Genomic DNA, 15,402 nt, shown 5'->3' on the forward strand with positions numbered 1-15,402 from the left:
CTCTACAGGCAGTATCGGCGACTGGAGAGGGGTGGATCCAAGAAAAAAAAAAAAAATTAAACTTTCAACCTGCCAATAGATCTTTCTCTGCGACCGGAGAGAGGAGGATCCAGAAAACAGAATCAAAAATTTCAATCTGCCAAAAGCAAAAGAGCAGCAAAGAAAAAGAGCAACCTTCACATTTGAGTTTTAACACACGGGCATGAGTAGTAAATGATCACCAAAACGATCAAAATATTTTTACCACAATGCAATGAGGGTTTAAGGAATAAACAACTCAAAGACAAGCAAGCTATCACCAATCAAACCACGTCATTCAGAGAATAAACAATTCCAAGCATTAGCTTTGTGATAACGTTAAAATCTCTCGTACTTTAATCCTCTACCGAACGCATCTTCGAAAAGGCCAAGTTACAACACAACAAACCTTACTTGCAAAGAAGAAAACACTGGCTGTCACACATGCCAACGCATTGGGAAGAGTTGATCTCTAAGCTACTGATACGATTCTTAATCATTACATTCAGAGAAATGTTTATGAACTCTAAATGTATATCCATTAACCCTTGTCTCAAGCTATGTTAAAAAGCATGTAAAGGAATGCAACATCAAATGGTCAGCATCGTTGCCTTAATCGTTCGGCCAGATTGGCCATTAAAAATTTTGCCATGCAGCTGGGAAGATCAACCCAAGATGTGGGGATAATTTATATCCCACAGCAAAAGAACTGGAACCATTTTTAAACTGGCAATACCATGGCAACTACTGTGATATGAACCTTCAAGCTCAATTGGTCTTCTTATCGCCATCAGTCCTGGCATCACCATCCTGAGCTGCGGTCACATCATTGGCAACCAGGCTCTGATTGCTTTGGTCTTCATCTTCACCTCCAAAGCCAAACTCATTTACACGTTTCTTGTCTACTGGATATATCCACCTCTGGTATAGATATATTAAGAAAATAACATCTGCCAACACACAAAATAAATTAGGTAAATAGAAAATCAAGGAGAACATATAGATTAGGTGAAGGAATTCTGAAAACAGCATCCGAGAGATGCTTTGAGGCAAAAGATCCCAATAAAAACCTAGGTTGGGAAGCCCGTCCCAAAAGTCAAGGATAGTAGAGAGTCAAGAGGCAATCTGGAACAGTAGATACTCTGGATCCAAGTGCAATGTTGCAGTAACACTTAAATCAAAGAGTTATCAGAAAATTGTAATTAAACAATTCTTAATTCAATTAAGTATGAAATCTTATAGCAAACCCACCATCTCGGAAAACTGACAGCCGATGCAGCATTGGCATTTTGATGACAAATGCAAAAAGGTCATCAATGATAGTGTTGAGAAATTTGTAGGTCATCTGTCTCCAGGGCAAATGAGCTACAGACTTGAGTTTGTAGTTTATGAACAGCTGGGGGCACATCATAATAAAACCTGCAGACAATATGGAAAAAGAGAATTAATTATACAAGAGAAGCAGATTGACAATCAACTAGCTCAATGGTAAATTCTAGATCTCCCAAGAGAGAGGAAAATGTTCAGAGTACTTCAATATTGAAACCATAAAAAACACTGACACAAGATTATTATTCAGGTCAACTCAAAATTTTTAAATACTTATGGATCAAAACAACTCTCCTTCCAGCATTTTATAAACAAGTGAAACCTAAAATTAAGTAATCATAGAGACCTTTACTCAAAGAAGATGAAAAAGAGAACTCTTTATCAAAAAGCTAAGGGGAAACAAATCAAAATGTAATATAGAGTGTAGATGAACATAACTATGGACATATACAGTAAAAATACAACAAATATGAGGTAGAAACATGTTAGAATTATAAAAGCCAAAATTTATTGACTCAAAGGCTAGAGAGGGATTATAGACGAACATAATGATAGAGACATGCAGCAGACATACAGCAAACATGAGTTGGAAATATCTTAGACAGCCAAAATTTTGTTAGGGACTTAAGGCTAGAGAGGGATCAACAATAAGTAGGGGTTGGAACGAGCCGAACACAAATGAGCTAAGTGTTGTTTGAGCTCAGCTCAGAATTAAAATGGATCAGCTCAAACTTGAGTTGAGCTGAGAAACCCTAGCTCATGCTCAACACATATGTAATCGGGCCAACTTGAGCTCAGCTCACTTACCTTGAAATTTAATCCCCCTTTTGTGTCAATGAAAACCTAGATGGGAAGAGATTGCCAAATCTAGGAAGAAAGGGAGAGGATGATGCTATGTAGAACACAAGCTTGGAGGGACCCCGGGAGGGGATTGAAGAGAGGTTGCTGTCTTGTCATCACCAACTTCCATTCCCATCACCACTTGTGTCATAGGGGTAGGAGAAGAGGAAGGAAAATAGGAGAAACAGGAGAGTCAATGGACAATGTTGTTGATCAAGAGAAGATGGTGGATGGCTGGTGATGGTACGTGGGCGGATGCCATGGAGGGATCGAGAGGAGAAGCCAGTGATGGCGAGTGGGCAAATAACGTGGAAACATCGAGGGAGGCTAGCGGTGGGTGGGCGGGTCAATGGGCGCCTAGGTGAACACCATGATGGGAGCCAAAGAAAGGGAAAGTAGATCGTGGCCATGGGGGAGAAAGGGAAGTTTTTAGAATCGGGCTGAAAACAAATTGGATATTAACCACATCCATATTTGTTCTAAATGAATATAAATACAAGTCGGATATTAATTATATCCACATTTTCTCTATTTGAATACATATATAAAGTGGATGTTATTCAGATATAGATTGGAATTGAAGCGGATTTCAATAGTAAAAATGAATATGAACGATATATTCATAAAGGATGGGTACGAAATCCAATATCAAGATCGCACACAATGCACAACTAGGTAAGTTTCTAAATAATAGTTATCCAACTTGCATAAAAACCGACCCTGACAAGCATCTGGATCATTGGTCCGATTGAAATTGTATTAAAAATATATTAAATTTATATTTTCTAAAACAGAAATATATCAAATTTTTAAAAAAAAATCAAGAATTGATTCTACAGAGAACTTCTAAGAAAAACTATATGTAAAAAAAATGCTATATGTATTCATACTTTTAAATGTTTTAAACCACAAAGTTTTGAAAATATCTTAAAGAAAAATTGAAATATTTCATTTTTATCATCATAAAAAAGGTTTGATTTTTAAAAAAAATAATAAATGACATAATGTTGTTTTTATGATGTGAACAAGTTTGAGAAGTATAATAAAACATCAATACCGAGAAGAAATGAATGCTATCTTAGTGGCTACACAGTTGGTAACTTAGTGCAAGAACACCGATTCGACCCTTTGATAAAGGTGTATTTAGATAATTTTTTTACAGGATATCTGGATACTGAAAAGATCTAGATCAACATTACTAAATATGTATCCTGATCTGGATCCAGATCCGACTGGATTTAGAAAATTTCCATCCTAATCCGATCCGAATTGGACATGGAAATGGATGTGATTGGATAATATCTAAACCATTTTCGGCCATAGTTTAGGTCCTTGGGTTTTCATAATAACTGCTATTCACTCTACCCATAGGAGCCATGGGATTTTAATCCAATGGCTGAACAACTTTATTATTTAGCCATTGGATTAAAATATAAAGGCTGATTATTTATTTCCTATAAACCTATAAATATAATACATACATAATATTTATAATATATTATATGCAATACCTTAAATGAGTAGACTTGCAAGCTGAAAACAAGCAAGCTAAGCCCAACTCAAGCGCAGCTTGTTTAAGTTCGAGCTCGAAAAACTAGCTCAAGCTTGAGTGAGCCGAGATTGAGCTGAATTCCAACCTGAACATGAGCTGGCTCATAAACAGCTTACTCATTTGGCAGCCCTAATTATAAGCAAACCCAAAAGGACAGTAAACTTTCAGGTCAAGTTGGTTACATAATGCATTTCAAAATAATAAACATATATACAAGTCATATTAACATAATGAAACAATGTCCGGATGTTAGGCCATTTATAACAATCTGAATAAAAGTGATGCTCTTATGAAAATGATATAATATCTAACATTGACATAACCAGGCTACAATTTGCTTGCTTTAAGAATTGCATGTCTCTCACTGATAATGAAAATTTATGTCATCAACAAGAAACAACCATAATATTGGTGCTAGAATATTTGCATGCCATATATAAATGCACTGCACTTGTGTCCTACTTATCATAAAAGTGGGGGAACACTTACCAAACATGTACACGCAGCTAGTGAGAGAAGAAAGTATCCAAGAGTACCAGCTTTTGTGCCGCTCATATATGAGAGAATAGACAGAGAAGCAAGCCACAAGAAAGAAAAGAACATATGATAGATACTTCATTGCAAGATCATCATACTCCTTAGTTTTGTTCTTTGCATATGATTCACGGTCTCGGAATTTCAGCATTGGAATCCTTCCACTTCTGTCAATCTGATGGAAAATGTTAATGAAACTGATGATGAAATCTCATGCACAAGCATCTTAGAATTAGAAAGCAAGATGACAAAGACACCTTCAAGGTTTTAGCTAGGTTGGATGTTAAAATGGTCTGAAACCAAATGGCTCTAGAATTAGTATATCAAACATCCAGAAAAGTTGACAAAAATTATCAAACTTTGAAAGCAATGCAGAAGTATTCAGTAATGAAGGACTGAGAAGAAGATATCTAAAACTATAAGTCGTCAAAACATATTAAAGTAATTTTTTTTTTAAAAAATAATGATGCTATTAAAACATATAAATAAAAAACAGTTAACAATATCTGTTGTATGTATCGATGACAGGCATCCTGATCAACAACTTTTTCCTCCTGATCCCAGGACAATATACCGGATCAAATTTCAAAACTTGTTAAAAAAACCTAATAACTTGGCCAAGTTGGCTCATTTTGGCGCTTTCACTGAACATTTTGCAGTTTGCACCATGTGCACATTCAATCTTTAAAAGAATTGGAATCATCAAGTAACTTAGCCAAATTGAACCCATAGACTGGCTTTCTAAATGAAAATCAACTTTCAAGTTAATTGAATATTAACAAAAACTGAACAGGCATGTACGTTTACAAACTTCTTTAAAACATTTCATGGTCAACTTTAAATTTGCCTTTCTTCGAGATAACACATACAGAACTTACCTCAATATGCATGGCTTTCCCAATTTTCCAAAACTCAATGCAGACACCAATTCCAGAACTAGCAAGGATCATCCATGAAGTATCATTATCAAGGAGGTAAAGGAAAACAATCAGCTGACAAATAAAGTTCACAACAACTGATTTTGCAGATAATCCTTCCATAGACTTGTTTTTATTCCAAAACTGAATATCTGCAAAGAACAAAAGTAATTAGCATGTTGCATCCAAACTTGATAATATTTTAAAAATAACCATAACGATAATTTAAGTCCAAACTGAAAAGTCATCCTAACACACCATTCTTGAAAGCCAAGAAATCAAACACAGAATGCAGTACAGATACAGCCATCGTTACCACCAGCAGGTACGGATTTCCTTCCAAGAATACCCTCTGTGGTTAAGAAAGGGAAAAAAGGTTGACATCAGATACCAAACACCAAGTAAATCATATATGAAGACATAAGTATACAAATATAGCAGAAAAAAATAGCCAGTGGGAATTAAAAGGGCAGGACAGAAAGTGCTGCAAAATTCATTGGCTTCAGGAAAATGAACATATGCTAATCAACACCATTTACTAAAATTGTGTAGCAAGACAAGATATCAGTTAACCTTTAGGCAATTTACGTAAACTAATAAAATTTGTGAAATTCAGATTTACCTTATGTCTATACTTGCTCCATTACTCTGTACAAGTTAAACCTGCACTCTTTATTCTTTCACCTCACTTAACAGGAGTAAGCCTAGACTTATGTGTTAGGTAACTTAATCTCAGGTACTATTTTGAGCAATTCGAGTACCATACTAGCCATCAATCTTTTGATATATAAACTGTCATACATATCAACAATTAAATGATCCAATTAAAGTCCAAGGTTTGCAATACTGGTGCATACCACTCTATGCTAGGCATATCATATCATACCAGCACCGAATGGATACTCAAAATGGTGGGGGAGGGGTGCATATCAAGTGTCAATATGCTGACACCGAGATTGCGGACCTTAAATTGAACTTTCTTTTGATATTAGGCGGGGTTAATCCCCATTATTATTACCCTATACTCATGCTACCCTCAAGGGGCTAACTCCAACCAGGATCAAAGCCTCATCCCCCTTGCCCTAGTGGCAAGGGGTGATACCATCAAAACTAGCACTTGGTGATTAAACTATAGTTAGAAAGAAATTAATTAGGCATTATAGTGCAGCATAAAAATGGGGACAAAAGGTGAACACCTGAAGGGACCGCATAATCTTACAGATTCATATAATAGAATTTGATGAAATCTCCATGATAACTGTGTTTTGTTTGCAGGATAAAGCTTCTTGGTATCAAAGAGAATATGGGGTATATCAGAAATCCTTACAGCCAATCAGATTAATGAATGGTATACCAACTGCTCAACCACCTATTATGCAGGGAAAGTTTAAAAAAAGGTCATGAACTCATTGTAATTTTGACTAAAAGAATATAGGTTCTCCCAAAAATAAAGATTGATCAATTTTTTGCTCCATATTTTACAAATTAAAAAAATCACAGAAGTTTGGTTTTTAGACGTTAGCAATGTCAATCTCATATACTTTTACCTTGAGTTCGTCAGCCTCGCCTTCAAGCATACTTCCATAACTACGGTGAACCTGGAATGACTGCTCAATCTGTAAAAACAACTGCCACTTAGTTGTGCTAATGGGACCCAATTCCAGATTAAGGGGCAACTCCTTCACAGTGTCATTAAGTGGTATCAATTTATCCCTCAAAAGCCAGAATTCATTGAAGAAGGTTGTGGGGTAGTAGTTCCCAGTAGCAGGGTCTACATTCAGATCTGCAGAACTAATGTCAAGGAATTGAATTCTACCATGTGTAATATATGTGCATGTGTAAGCCTACTTTGTAATTCATTTTGTAACTTGGCATAGGCAGAGAACATTTCCAAAAAAAATTATCTAGCAGAAAACAAAAGCAAGTAACTTTATTGTTATTTTTTTTTAAAAGTGTCAAATTGAAGGCATTCCTTTTCCTTTTTTTTTTTTTTTTGTTGATAAGGTGTAAAATTTTGTTGATATTGAAGGAAGATACAAGAACCATAGAAAGCAACGTTGAATCCTGAAAAAGAGGCTAATTCCAGGATGACCTTTTCTTATTTTGACAATGCTAATCCATTTTAACCCAGACTAATGGCAAGGTGCTGGAGGACAATAAAAGAGAAGGGTGTAAAGGAGAAGAAAAGGAATAAAGAATAATACTAAGAAGGTTAAGTGGAAACTGAGGAGCAGCAGCTAAGTGCTACATCCAATGAACCAAGTAGCAAACTGAAGGGTCCTCCCAAACACAATTTGCAATCAGAAGACCCTCTATTTTCAAAGGTGTGCAGAGCAATACTTGCTAAAACAAAGCACCACAATCATGCATCATCTCAAAGCTTCCTCTAACAGATCCACAACCTTGAAGGGAAGATATGATTCCTGATTCCGCTTTAGCAATGCTTTTCTTTAGCCAAGGCACCAAAGTAAATCAGTCTTTCTTCATGACATGTCAGCACTGCTGACTATTTTCAAAGATTTCATCGTTGAAAAGTCATTCCCTCTCAGGCTTAATCAGCAAAAGACACAACATTGTATCTTGAGTAAGTTTGAGGGGAATAGATCTAAAATCTGAAAGGAACTTGGAGATCATTGGTGACCCTGCTAAAAGACAAATCATCAGAGTTGAGCTTAATTAAGCACCAGCACTTTACAGTCAAGAACTATAGTTACCACTTTTAAGCAAATCATCTAACCTACTTCACCCCACTAAAATACCTGCTTAGCATTTTTTCCTTCAAACTTAAACAAGATGAACATCGTTTAACACCAACAGCATGGTGCGTTACTCATTATGAAAAGTCAATATGCATCAAAACTCATGAACAAGTATGGGCATCACATACTTATCATTTGGTCCAAGCAAAGAAGGAAAAGAAAAACAAAATATTGTAAGACAAATGCATGCTTGTAGAAATCTCAAAGGCATAGGAGAAATAAAAGAAATAATTAAATGGATCCCTTTGGGGACCAAAATTTCTTTATCAGCAGAAACCATGGAGATAACACCTTGTCTGGGAGAGAGACCACTGCATTCAGCCATCTCCACTAAATTGCAAAAACACATCAAAAGGACCAAGAAAAGGAGCAGTTGTTACTAGAACAAAGATTGGCGGAAATTATCTCTATGACCCATTATGACTTTACAATGGGAAGGTGTAGCAGTTGTCTTTTATCTTAAACAAGTGATGGGGAAAAGCATGTAAGCATGAGTAAGATACAGAGGCATGAGGAATAACCAGAGGCTGTTCATTTAGAAAGGTCATTTTGGTTCCCTTTTTTGTGTTTCACAGTCAAAGGAAACAAAGATCAAATTTAAGCCATTGCCCCTTCGCACTGTAATTTTTAGAAAGCTCACTTGATATATATATATATATATATATATATATATATATATAGTTTCCCGATTATGTAGCATCAGATGATAACAGAACAAAACAATGCTAAACAGAAATTCTGAGGAGAAATGGCAACTAAATGTCTAAATACCATTTACCAAAAGAAATCTATATAATACATGCAACATATTTTTGGTAAAAATTTTGAAAATGAGTATATGAATGAACAAGAAATTGCCCCCTAAAAGTGATTAATTTAAAAATCATTCCATCACATTAATATCATAGTGAAGACATGTGAAACATTTCCATTTTAGATAATAGAGAGACATGTTCCTGAACATGCCTGCAGGACTTGATGCTAATATTTTTAAGTTGGCAATTAGACAGAATGCTGCTTATATATATATTTTAAAAAAAATGTGGACTTTTAAAGAGGGAGTAGGAACATGGCAGTTGAAAATTCTAAAACTCGAGGTACAACGAAGACAAGAAATGATAGACAGTACCCATTGATTATTACAAATAACATTAATCTCGAGATAAAATTGAAAAAAAAAATAGATAATAAGAAATAATTCTGCATGTTATTGCTGCCAAACTATGGTCAACATGGTGTAGACAAATGCTCTCAGGTATCAATTAATTGAATAAAGTGTGAGTGTCCGGATACAGCCAGCAATGTTTTGAGGAATATTGTTTTGAGGGTATCTGCAAACAAAGAAGAGAAAATAAAGAAATTAGCTGGCCTTAAAAGGCTCATAAAAATGAGGGGAACTGGCAGTCCAGAGGAGATTGAAGATATCAGATGTCTATCAAGCATAACAGAATTTAACATAAAGCAAGAGCAATGATCTGCATACATCATGCTGCAAATCAACCATTTGTGAAGCAAAGCCTTTTTAAGAAAAAGTAATACAATAAAACTGAACAATGAGTGTCCATTATTTTTTATGCTGTGACTTCGGGTCAAATTAAATGATTCTTGCATCACAAATGGCAGATTCTTATTTGTTGATATGATTGATATAATATTTGTTCCAAACTATGAAACCTGAGCACATCTTAAACACAAAAGCTGCATAGCCTCATCTCCCGATCATCACAAAATGTTGCAAGCTAAAGAGAACTATACATCAAGCATTGAAGTGAGCATTTTGTTGGGGCCAAACTGCCAGAGATACAATACTGCTTGGTTCAGAATAGCAATATGAGAGGTATTACAGTCTTCAATATAGTCTGCAAGTCCGTTAGCCATCAAATATATAACTAATGAACAGCAACAGAATATTCCTATTGAATACAAAGAATTCAGTCATTCTGATACTCTAATCCCAAACAACTAGGTAGAGCCTTCAACTTTGAACTTGATGGACATCAAACATGAAAATTGAAGTTAAATTCTTGAGAAAAAATAAAGTCTTTACTAATATTATAAAAAGGGAGTTCTGGATTTTCAAATATTCCCTGACAATTCCATCAGTCAGATTCCTGGAACATCCTTGAACTTTTTTCTCGAAATACTTTTGCCTCCATAATTACAATACTCAATCCCCAATCTTTCACATCTTTTCCCTAATCTAAATGTCTTAAATCTCATCATATATACAGCCTTCACTCTCTCATAGTTTCCATCTCCTTCCTAATTTGGTAAACTTTCTTCGAAGAATCACAACATAATCAAAATCCTCTTTCAAAACCATACATTTACTAAAAAAAGAAAGAATTAGCCAGTTGGGTGAATTAAGAACCAAGAATAAGGAAATTGGATGATTGGAAATGGGATATGGAAGGATATTTAAAATGAATTAAAAAGTAAACTGACAGGGGACTGCATAATCTTCTATGGTATGGTTTAAATTTTAAAGACTGAAATTGACACAAATACAAAACCCGAGGGCTGGAATTTTGATATTTAATGAGATTAATTTCTGATCTATCATGACATGCATTGGGATAATTTAGAAGAGCTTTTTGAATGCTGCATGACCTTTTCAAATTCTATCCAAATTTTTAAGTTTCTGTTTCAAAATTCACGATACAGTTTATCATATTTAAAAAGTAATAAAATAAAATAATTAAAATGGTTTACACTTGCATTATCTTTATTATATTTTGTGACATGCATCACATGTGCCTTTCTGCTAGCAGCACCAAAAACACATGAAACATGTATGCATGGTTGTGCGTATTTGCCAGCATTGTCAAAGGCGGATACCTGGGCACCTACCAGCCTGCTTATGTGCTTTGGTAGCCATATCAGTTAGGCGCCTGCTGTTTTCACAAGTCACAAGAGGGGTTTTGTTCCTGAATTCTTGCATGCACTTCAAAAAATTTGTGTTGGATGCACAGCCACAAGTTAAATACATGTAAGATTTCTGAGTACTTATAAAGTTCTATCTGCAAAATTTAGAGAACGGAGGAGAATCAGAGTCTTAGCAATGAGTTTGGCACAACATAGTGACATTAATAGTAGATCCTCATTGTTTCTAAAGTTAGGATAAGGATGTAGCAATTAAAAATAACTTTGTAAAATATCATGTTATTGTATCTTGGAGTTCAAATGAAGAGTATGCATACTTAACACCATGACAAATAATAATTTTCAAAATTTTCTACATTTAAAATTTGATTCAATATATAATGCAGTTAATTTTTTCCTCCTTTGTGTTCCATATATCCTTTGTCTTTTTTCACCAAGTCAGTCAGTTGGACCTCCAAATCCAATTATTGTGACCATGGCTGTGAAACACTGAAAACAGGTGTCTGCCTTAGTGTCCAGGCTGGCACCTATACAAGTGCTTCACGATCTCAAAAGACCAGCTAGTGATTAAGCTGTCATTTTTTGATGACCCACAACTGGACATTAACTCAATAAATTTGAATTTTCTCCAAATAATGCTTTGAAAGAGAAGCAAAAGAAGCACATTCAGTAAAAGTGAGTCTATTTATCCTCATATATCCTGATCATCAACTAAGCACATCCCCTATTCCTCTTATCTGGAAGTTACTTGATCGAAATCTATATGTGAAATTAAATTACAAAATGTATATAGCTTTAATAATTTTAACTTCTAATGACTGCATGGCAACTTCCACGTTCCACCTAGATCTCTATGAGAGTCACTGCAAAGGCGTTCCACCTAGGTCTTTACACAGCTCACCCAGATATCCATACCTCAAGGAAATGCATAAAATTTGTCAAGATTTCAAAAAGATGTCAAGAAAATTAATAAATTTTGATAATTTCAAAACACAAAAAAAAAAAAAAAATCTAAAATAATTGATAAGTCCAAAGGCAGCTGCATGTAACAAGAGAAAAGCACGTAGAGTATCACATAAACACCAAATTTAACAGAAATGACAACTGATGATATCACATTCAATATTTCACGAATATTTTATCAATACTTTGCAAAATTTACAAATAATTAAAGAATAGTATATAATCGAGTTATTAAGACACAAACTGATAGTTTGGTTGGCATCCGACATATGAAATTAGTTTATTTGGGGATCTTCCAATAATTTAGAAATATAAAGACTATGCTCAGAAAATTCTAGATTGACAGCATCATCATCATTAACAAATGGTATATAGCATGTAGGCCATTACATCGACTTACATCCTAACACATTCTTGGTGATTCACAAACTTTAAAAACAGAAAAATGAGACAAAGTTTTGAACAAACATACCGTGTAAAGTCATCAACGAGATTGATGGTAATATTTGGTTTCCAATAGGAAACCCATTCTACTGGACCCTCATCCTTAGCTTCAACCCAGGTATCATCCTTCAACTGTAACAAGCACATAGAAGAATTTATGTGAGACCACAGGTGCCGTAAAGGTAAAGAGACAAAGGCAATTATGTTCTTCCAAGAGCTAAAATCATAACCCTTGCATGGAAATTTACAGAGTGAAAAAAGGCAAGGATCTACCAAAAACATAATAATAACACTATTAGGAATAAAGTTAAAAGATTGGAAGTTTCACATGAACATTCACAGCCACTTGGAGCCTACAGTTCAGTCAAATAAAGAGAAGAGCAAACCTCAGCAGCCTGTTCTTCCTCTTCAGGCCCCTTGGAATTTCCCAGCAAGCTCTTCCTTTTATCAGCTTTTGACTTGGGCAAGAACGTCACAACAGCTAAAAGAGAAACAAAGCGCACATTTTGTGTACTGAGATGTTTACAGAAATCCATATCACTAATAATTAAATATCGAAATCCTTACGATTTGTCCTCCCAAAGGCAAAGTTTGGCTCATACTCAGGATCACTAGGATCAGGAGGGTAGCCTGAGCGTGCAAAGAAAACATGAGCATACAGGCTCCCATTGTGCTTCACAGCCTACAAGTTACACAGTACCCATCATGCAAGGAGTCAGATAGACTCAAAGGACAAAAGAATGGATAAGTGGACAACTGTCACCCATAGTTTAGTAAAACTGTGTCGGATCTGCATAAGCTTTAGTGATACCTCTGATGGATAATATTTTAAAGAATGAGACCTAGTACTAGCTGGCCCCCAAACTGCATATGGAACGTTCGCCTCATGCCAGACAAGGGCATCCTCGTTGCTGAAGTCATTAAACTTCTCCTGTTCAGAAAGATATAGCCACATGTCCTGGACAGGAGGAGAGCACCAATCCACTTTTACTCATGCACAGAAAAATAATAGAGAACACACAACTAATACTAAAGCAGTACTATATCACACATTTCAAAGTTAAATTAAGACAATAGTATTCCTCAAAAGAAATAATGGTTGAACCCAAGTCTCTGCAAAGTGACGGAGCAAGATGCAAAACATGTTCTGTTGTTTCACTGTAAATGGAAATGATGAAATGCAATTTATTTCACAATAAGCTTTAAGAATTAAGCCGTTTGAATTTAAAAAGGGATACAACAAAGTTTCAAATGTAATAAATATCCAATGTTTTTGGTCCGATGTAAAATCAAGTTGCGCCAAACAGTTCACAACCAGCAAAGAAAGCAATTTTAGGATTGAAGCTCCTGATGTTTTTGAATTTTCCAGCAATTTTGGTTTTGATTGGGAATACCATTAGTTTATATTGTATTTAGTATAGCCTTTTTGGTTTCTGGGAAGATTAAGAATCTTAGATGGGCTACATGAGTACATAGCTTCTTTTCCATGCAACATAGTTACTTTAAAGCATCCTTTTAGTGGATAATTGTACTGGATACTAGAATATACCTTATTTAAGATAAACAACAAATATATGTTGTTATAAAATTTATAAATTGATTTTATCCACTTGCAAAGGTCTCTTTTCCTATTTTCTTTTCTTCCTAGAGGAGATATTGACACTCAATATTCATGAAACGAGCTAGCTAGTGTTAAATGTACCAGGCAAAATGGAGGTACCACCCTTTAGGTTATCCCAGGCACAAGATCAACAACTTCACCTCATCATGAGAAGACACATTGCCGTGTTGCAATTTTTTTTTGTAGGAACCTCAAGCTTTTCCCCAATATGATTTTACTCTTTTTGAACTCCAGGCATACGAAGCCTAAGATTGGCAAAATGTGAGCTATGCATAATGGAAGAAAAATCATGCAGCCTAAAATCATGAATTATGTGATTTTGAGGTTCTTAATGTCATGTGATAAGTGGTGCTCCAACTATCCAAAGTCAAAATCATTGCACACTAACAGTCAAGTAGAATACTCAATCCAGAGTCCAGTCACAAATACAGTAACTAAGTCAACAAGTAGTCCCCGACAAAAGCATGTCTCAGTCACTTTCAATCAGATTCGCGGGAAAATGACCCATCAAGATGATATCATGAAGTCAACATAGCAGGGAAAACAATAATTGGACAAAATGACCAGACAAGCAAAAGCCCTAAGCGATCGTTGAAGAGGAGAAATCACAATATATAACAAATCTCAGAAAAATATTTCTTCTTGTTAGCATACAAAATGAAAGGGGGAACAGCAATAAATTTATCTTTTACAACAAGCAAATCCATAAAAAATTAACAAATTCAGTAGAAACTTGAGAATTCAGTAATTGCATGCTGCTCTTCTTGTGCTATATACAACTCTAAGATAATAAAAGATCTGATTTTTAGAAAAATCAGCGCGATTGAAAACTGTTCGTTCGAAGGATTCACCCTTCTAACAACTTCTACTGAATAATATGAGATTACTCAAAAAGATTCTAAACGAAAAATATGAAATTTACTACAAAAAACAGACAAAAACTCAGATCTAATGAACGAGACGGGGGGCAACGCATCGAAAAAGCTAGGGTTTGGGGAGAGGGAACGGAGAAGGGACTGACCAAGGGCTCGCCCTTCTGGAAGAGATTGGAGATGAGGTGGGAGGGATCGGATGGCTTCTTGGGGAGAAGAACTTCATAGCGAAGTACCAGAACACCGCCATCCGGATGATCCCAGTCACCGTCTGGCCGAACCCCGGCTGCTGCTGCTGCCGTCCTTGCCTCGCCGTCGCCGTCGCCGTCGCAGTCGCCGTCGCCGTCTGTGCCGCCGGTTGCGCCATCGCCTCCGACCGCGAAGCCCCGATCCAAAGACGGCGCGAGAAAGATCAGAGGGAGAGGAGTTCTAAAGAAAGAGAGAGTATTAACAGATAATTTAATAGAGTTTTCCCTTCTCGGTAGTCGCCATCACCGATAGAGGATATTTTCGGGGGAACAATGACACGGAACACAGTAATACACCCAACGTCTTTATGCCATATGGCACGACGTTATTCGTACAATTCAGTGGTCTCTGATAAAAGAAACCAATAATCTGGCGAAACGTGGCAGGAATATTTTATCGTGCCTTCGCTGTGGAGGTCATG

At 35.8% G+C, this 15,402-nt stretch overlaps 1 protein-coding gene across 1 annotated transcript; it reads right to left on the reverse strand.

Moving 5' to 3' along the window:
* Window positions 1-315: 315 nt before the first annotated feature.
* Window positions 316-15,142, reverse strand: LOC105038529 (uncharacterized). The gene is made up of 12 exons (XM_010914365.4): window positions 14,882-15,142; window positions 13,051-13,197; window positions 12,807-12,921; window positions 12,626-12,720; window positions 12,268-12,371; window positions 9,243-9,280; window positions 6,738-6,973; window positions 5,449-5,542; window positions 5,152-5,342; window positions 4,229-4,448; window positions 1,270-1,437; window positions 316-968 (listed from the first exon to the last, which is right to left on the reverse strand). Exons 2-12 carry the CDS (start codon window positions 13,192-13,194, stop codon window positions 787-789), a joined length of 1,587 nt encoding a protein of 528 aa, XP_010912667.2. The 5' UTR covers window positions 13,195-13,197; window positions 14,882-15,142; the 3' UTR covers window positions 316-786.
* Window positions 15,143-15,402: the final 260 nt, after the last annotated feature.

This window comes from Elaeis guineensis, chromosome 1 (assembly GCF_000442705.2).
Source record: "Elaeis guineensis isolate ETL-2024a chromosome 1, EG11, whole genome shotgun sequence".
Taxonomy (NCBI): domain Eukaryota; kingdom Viridiplantae; phylum Streptophyta; class Magnoliopsida; order Arecales; family Arecaceae; genus Elaeis; species Elaeis guineensis.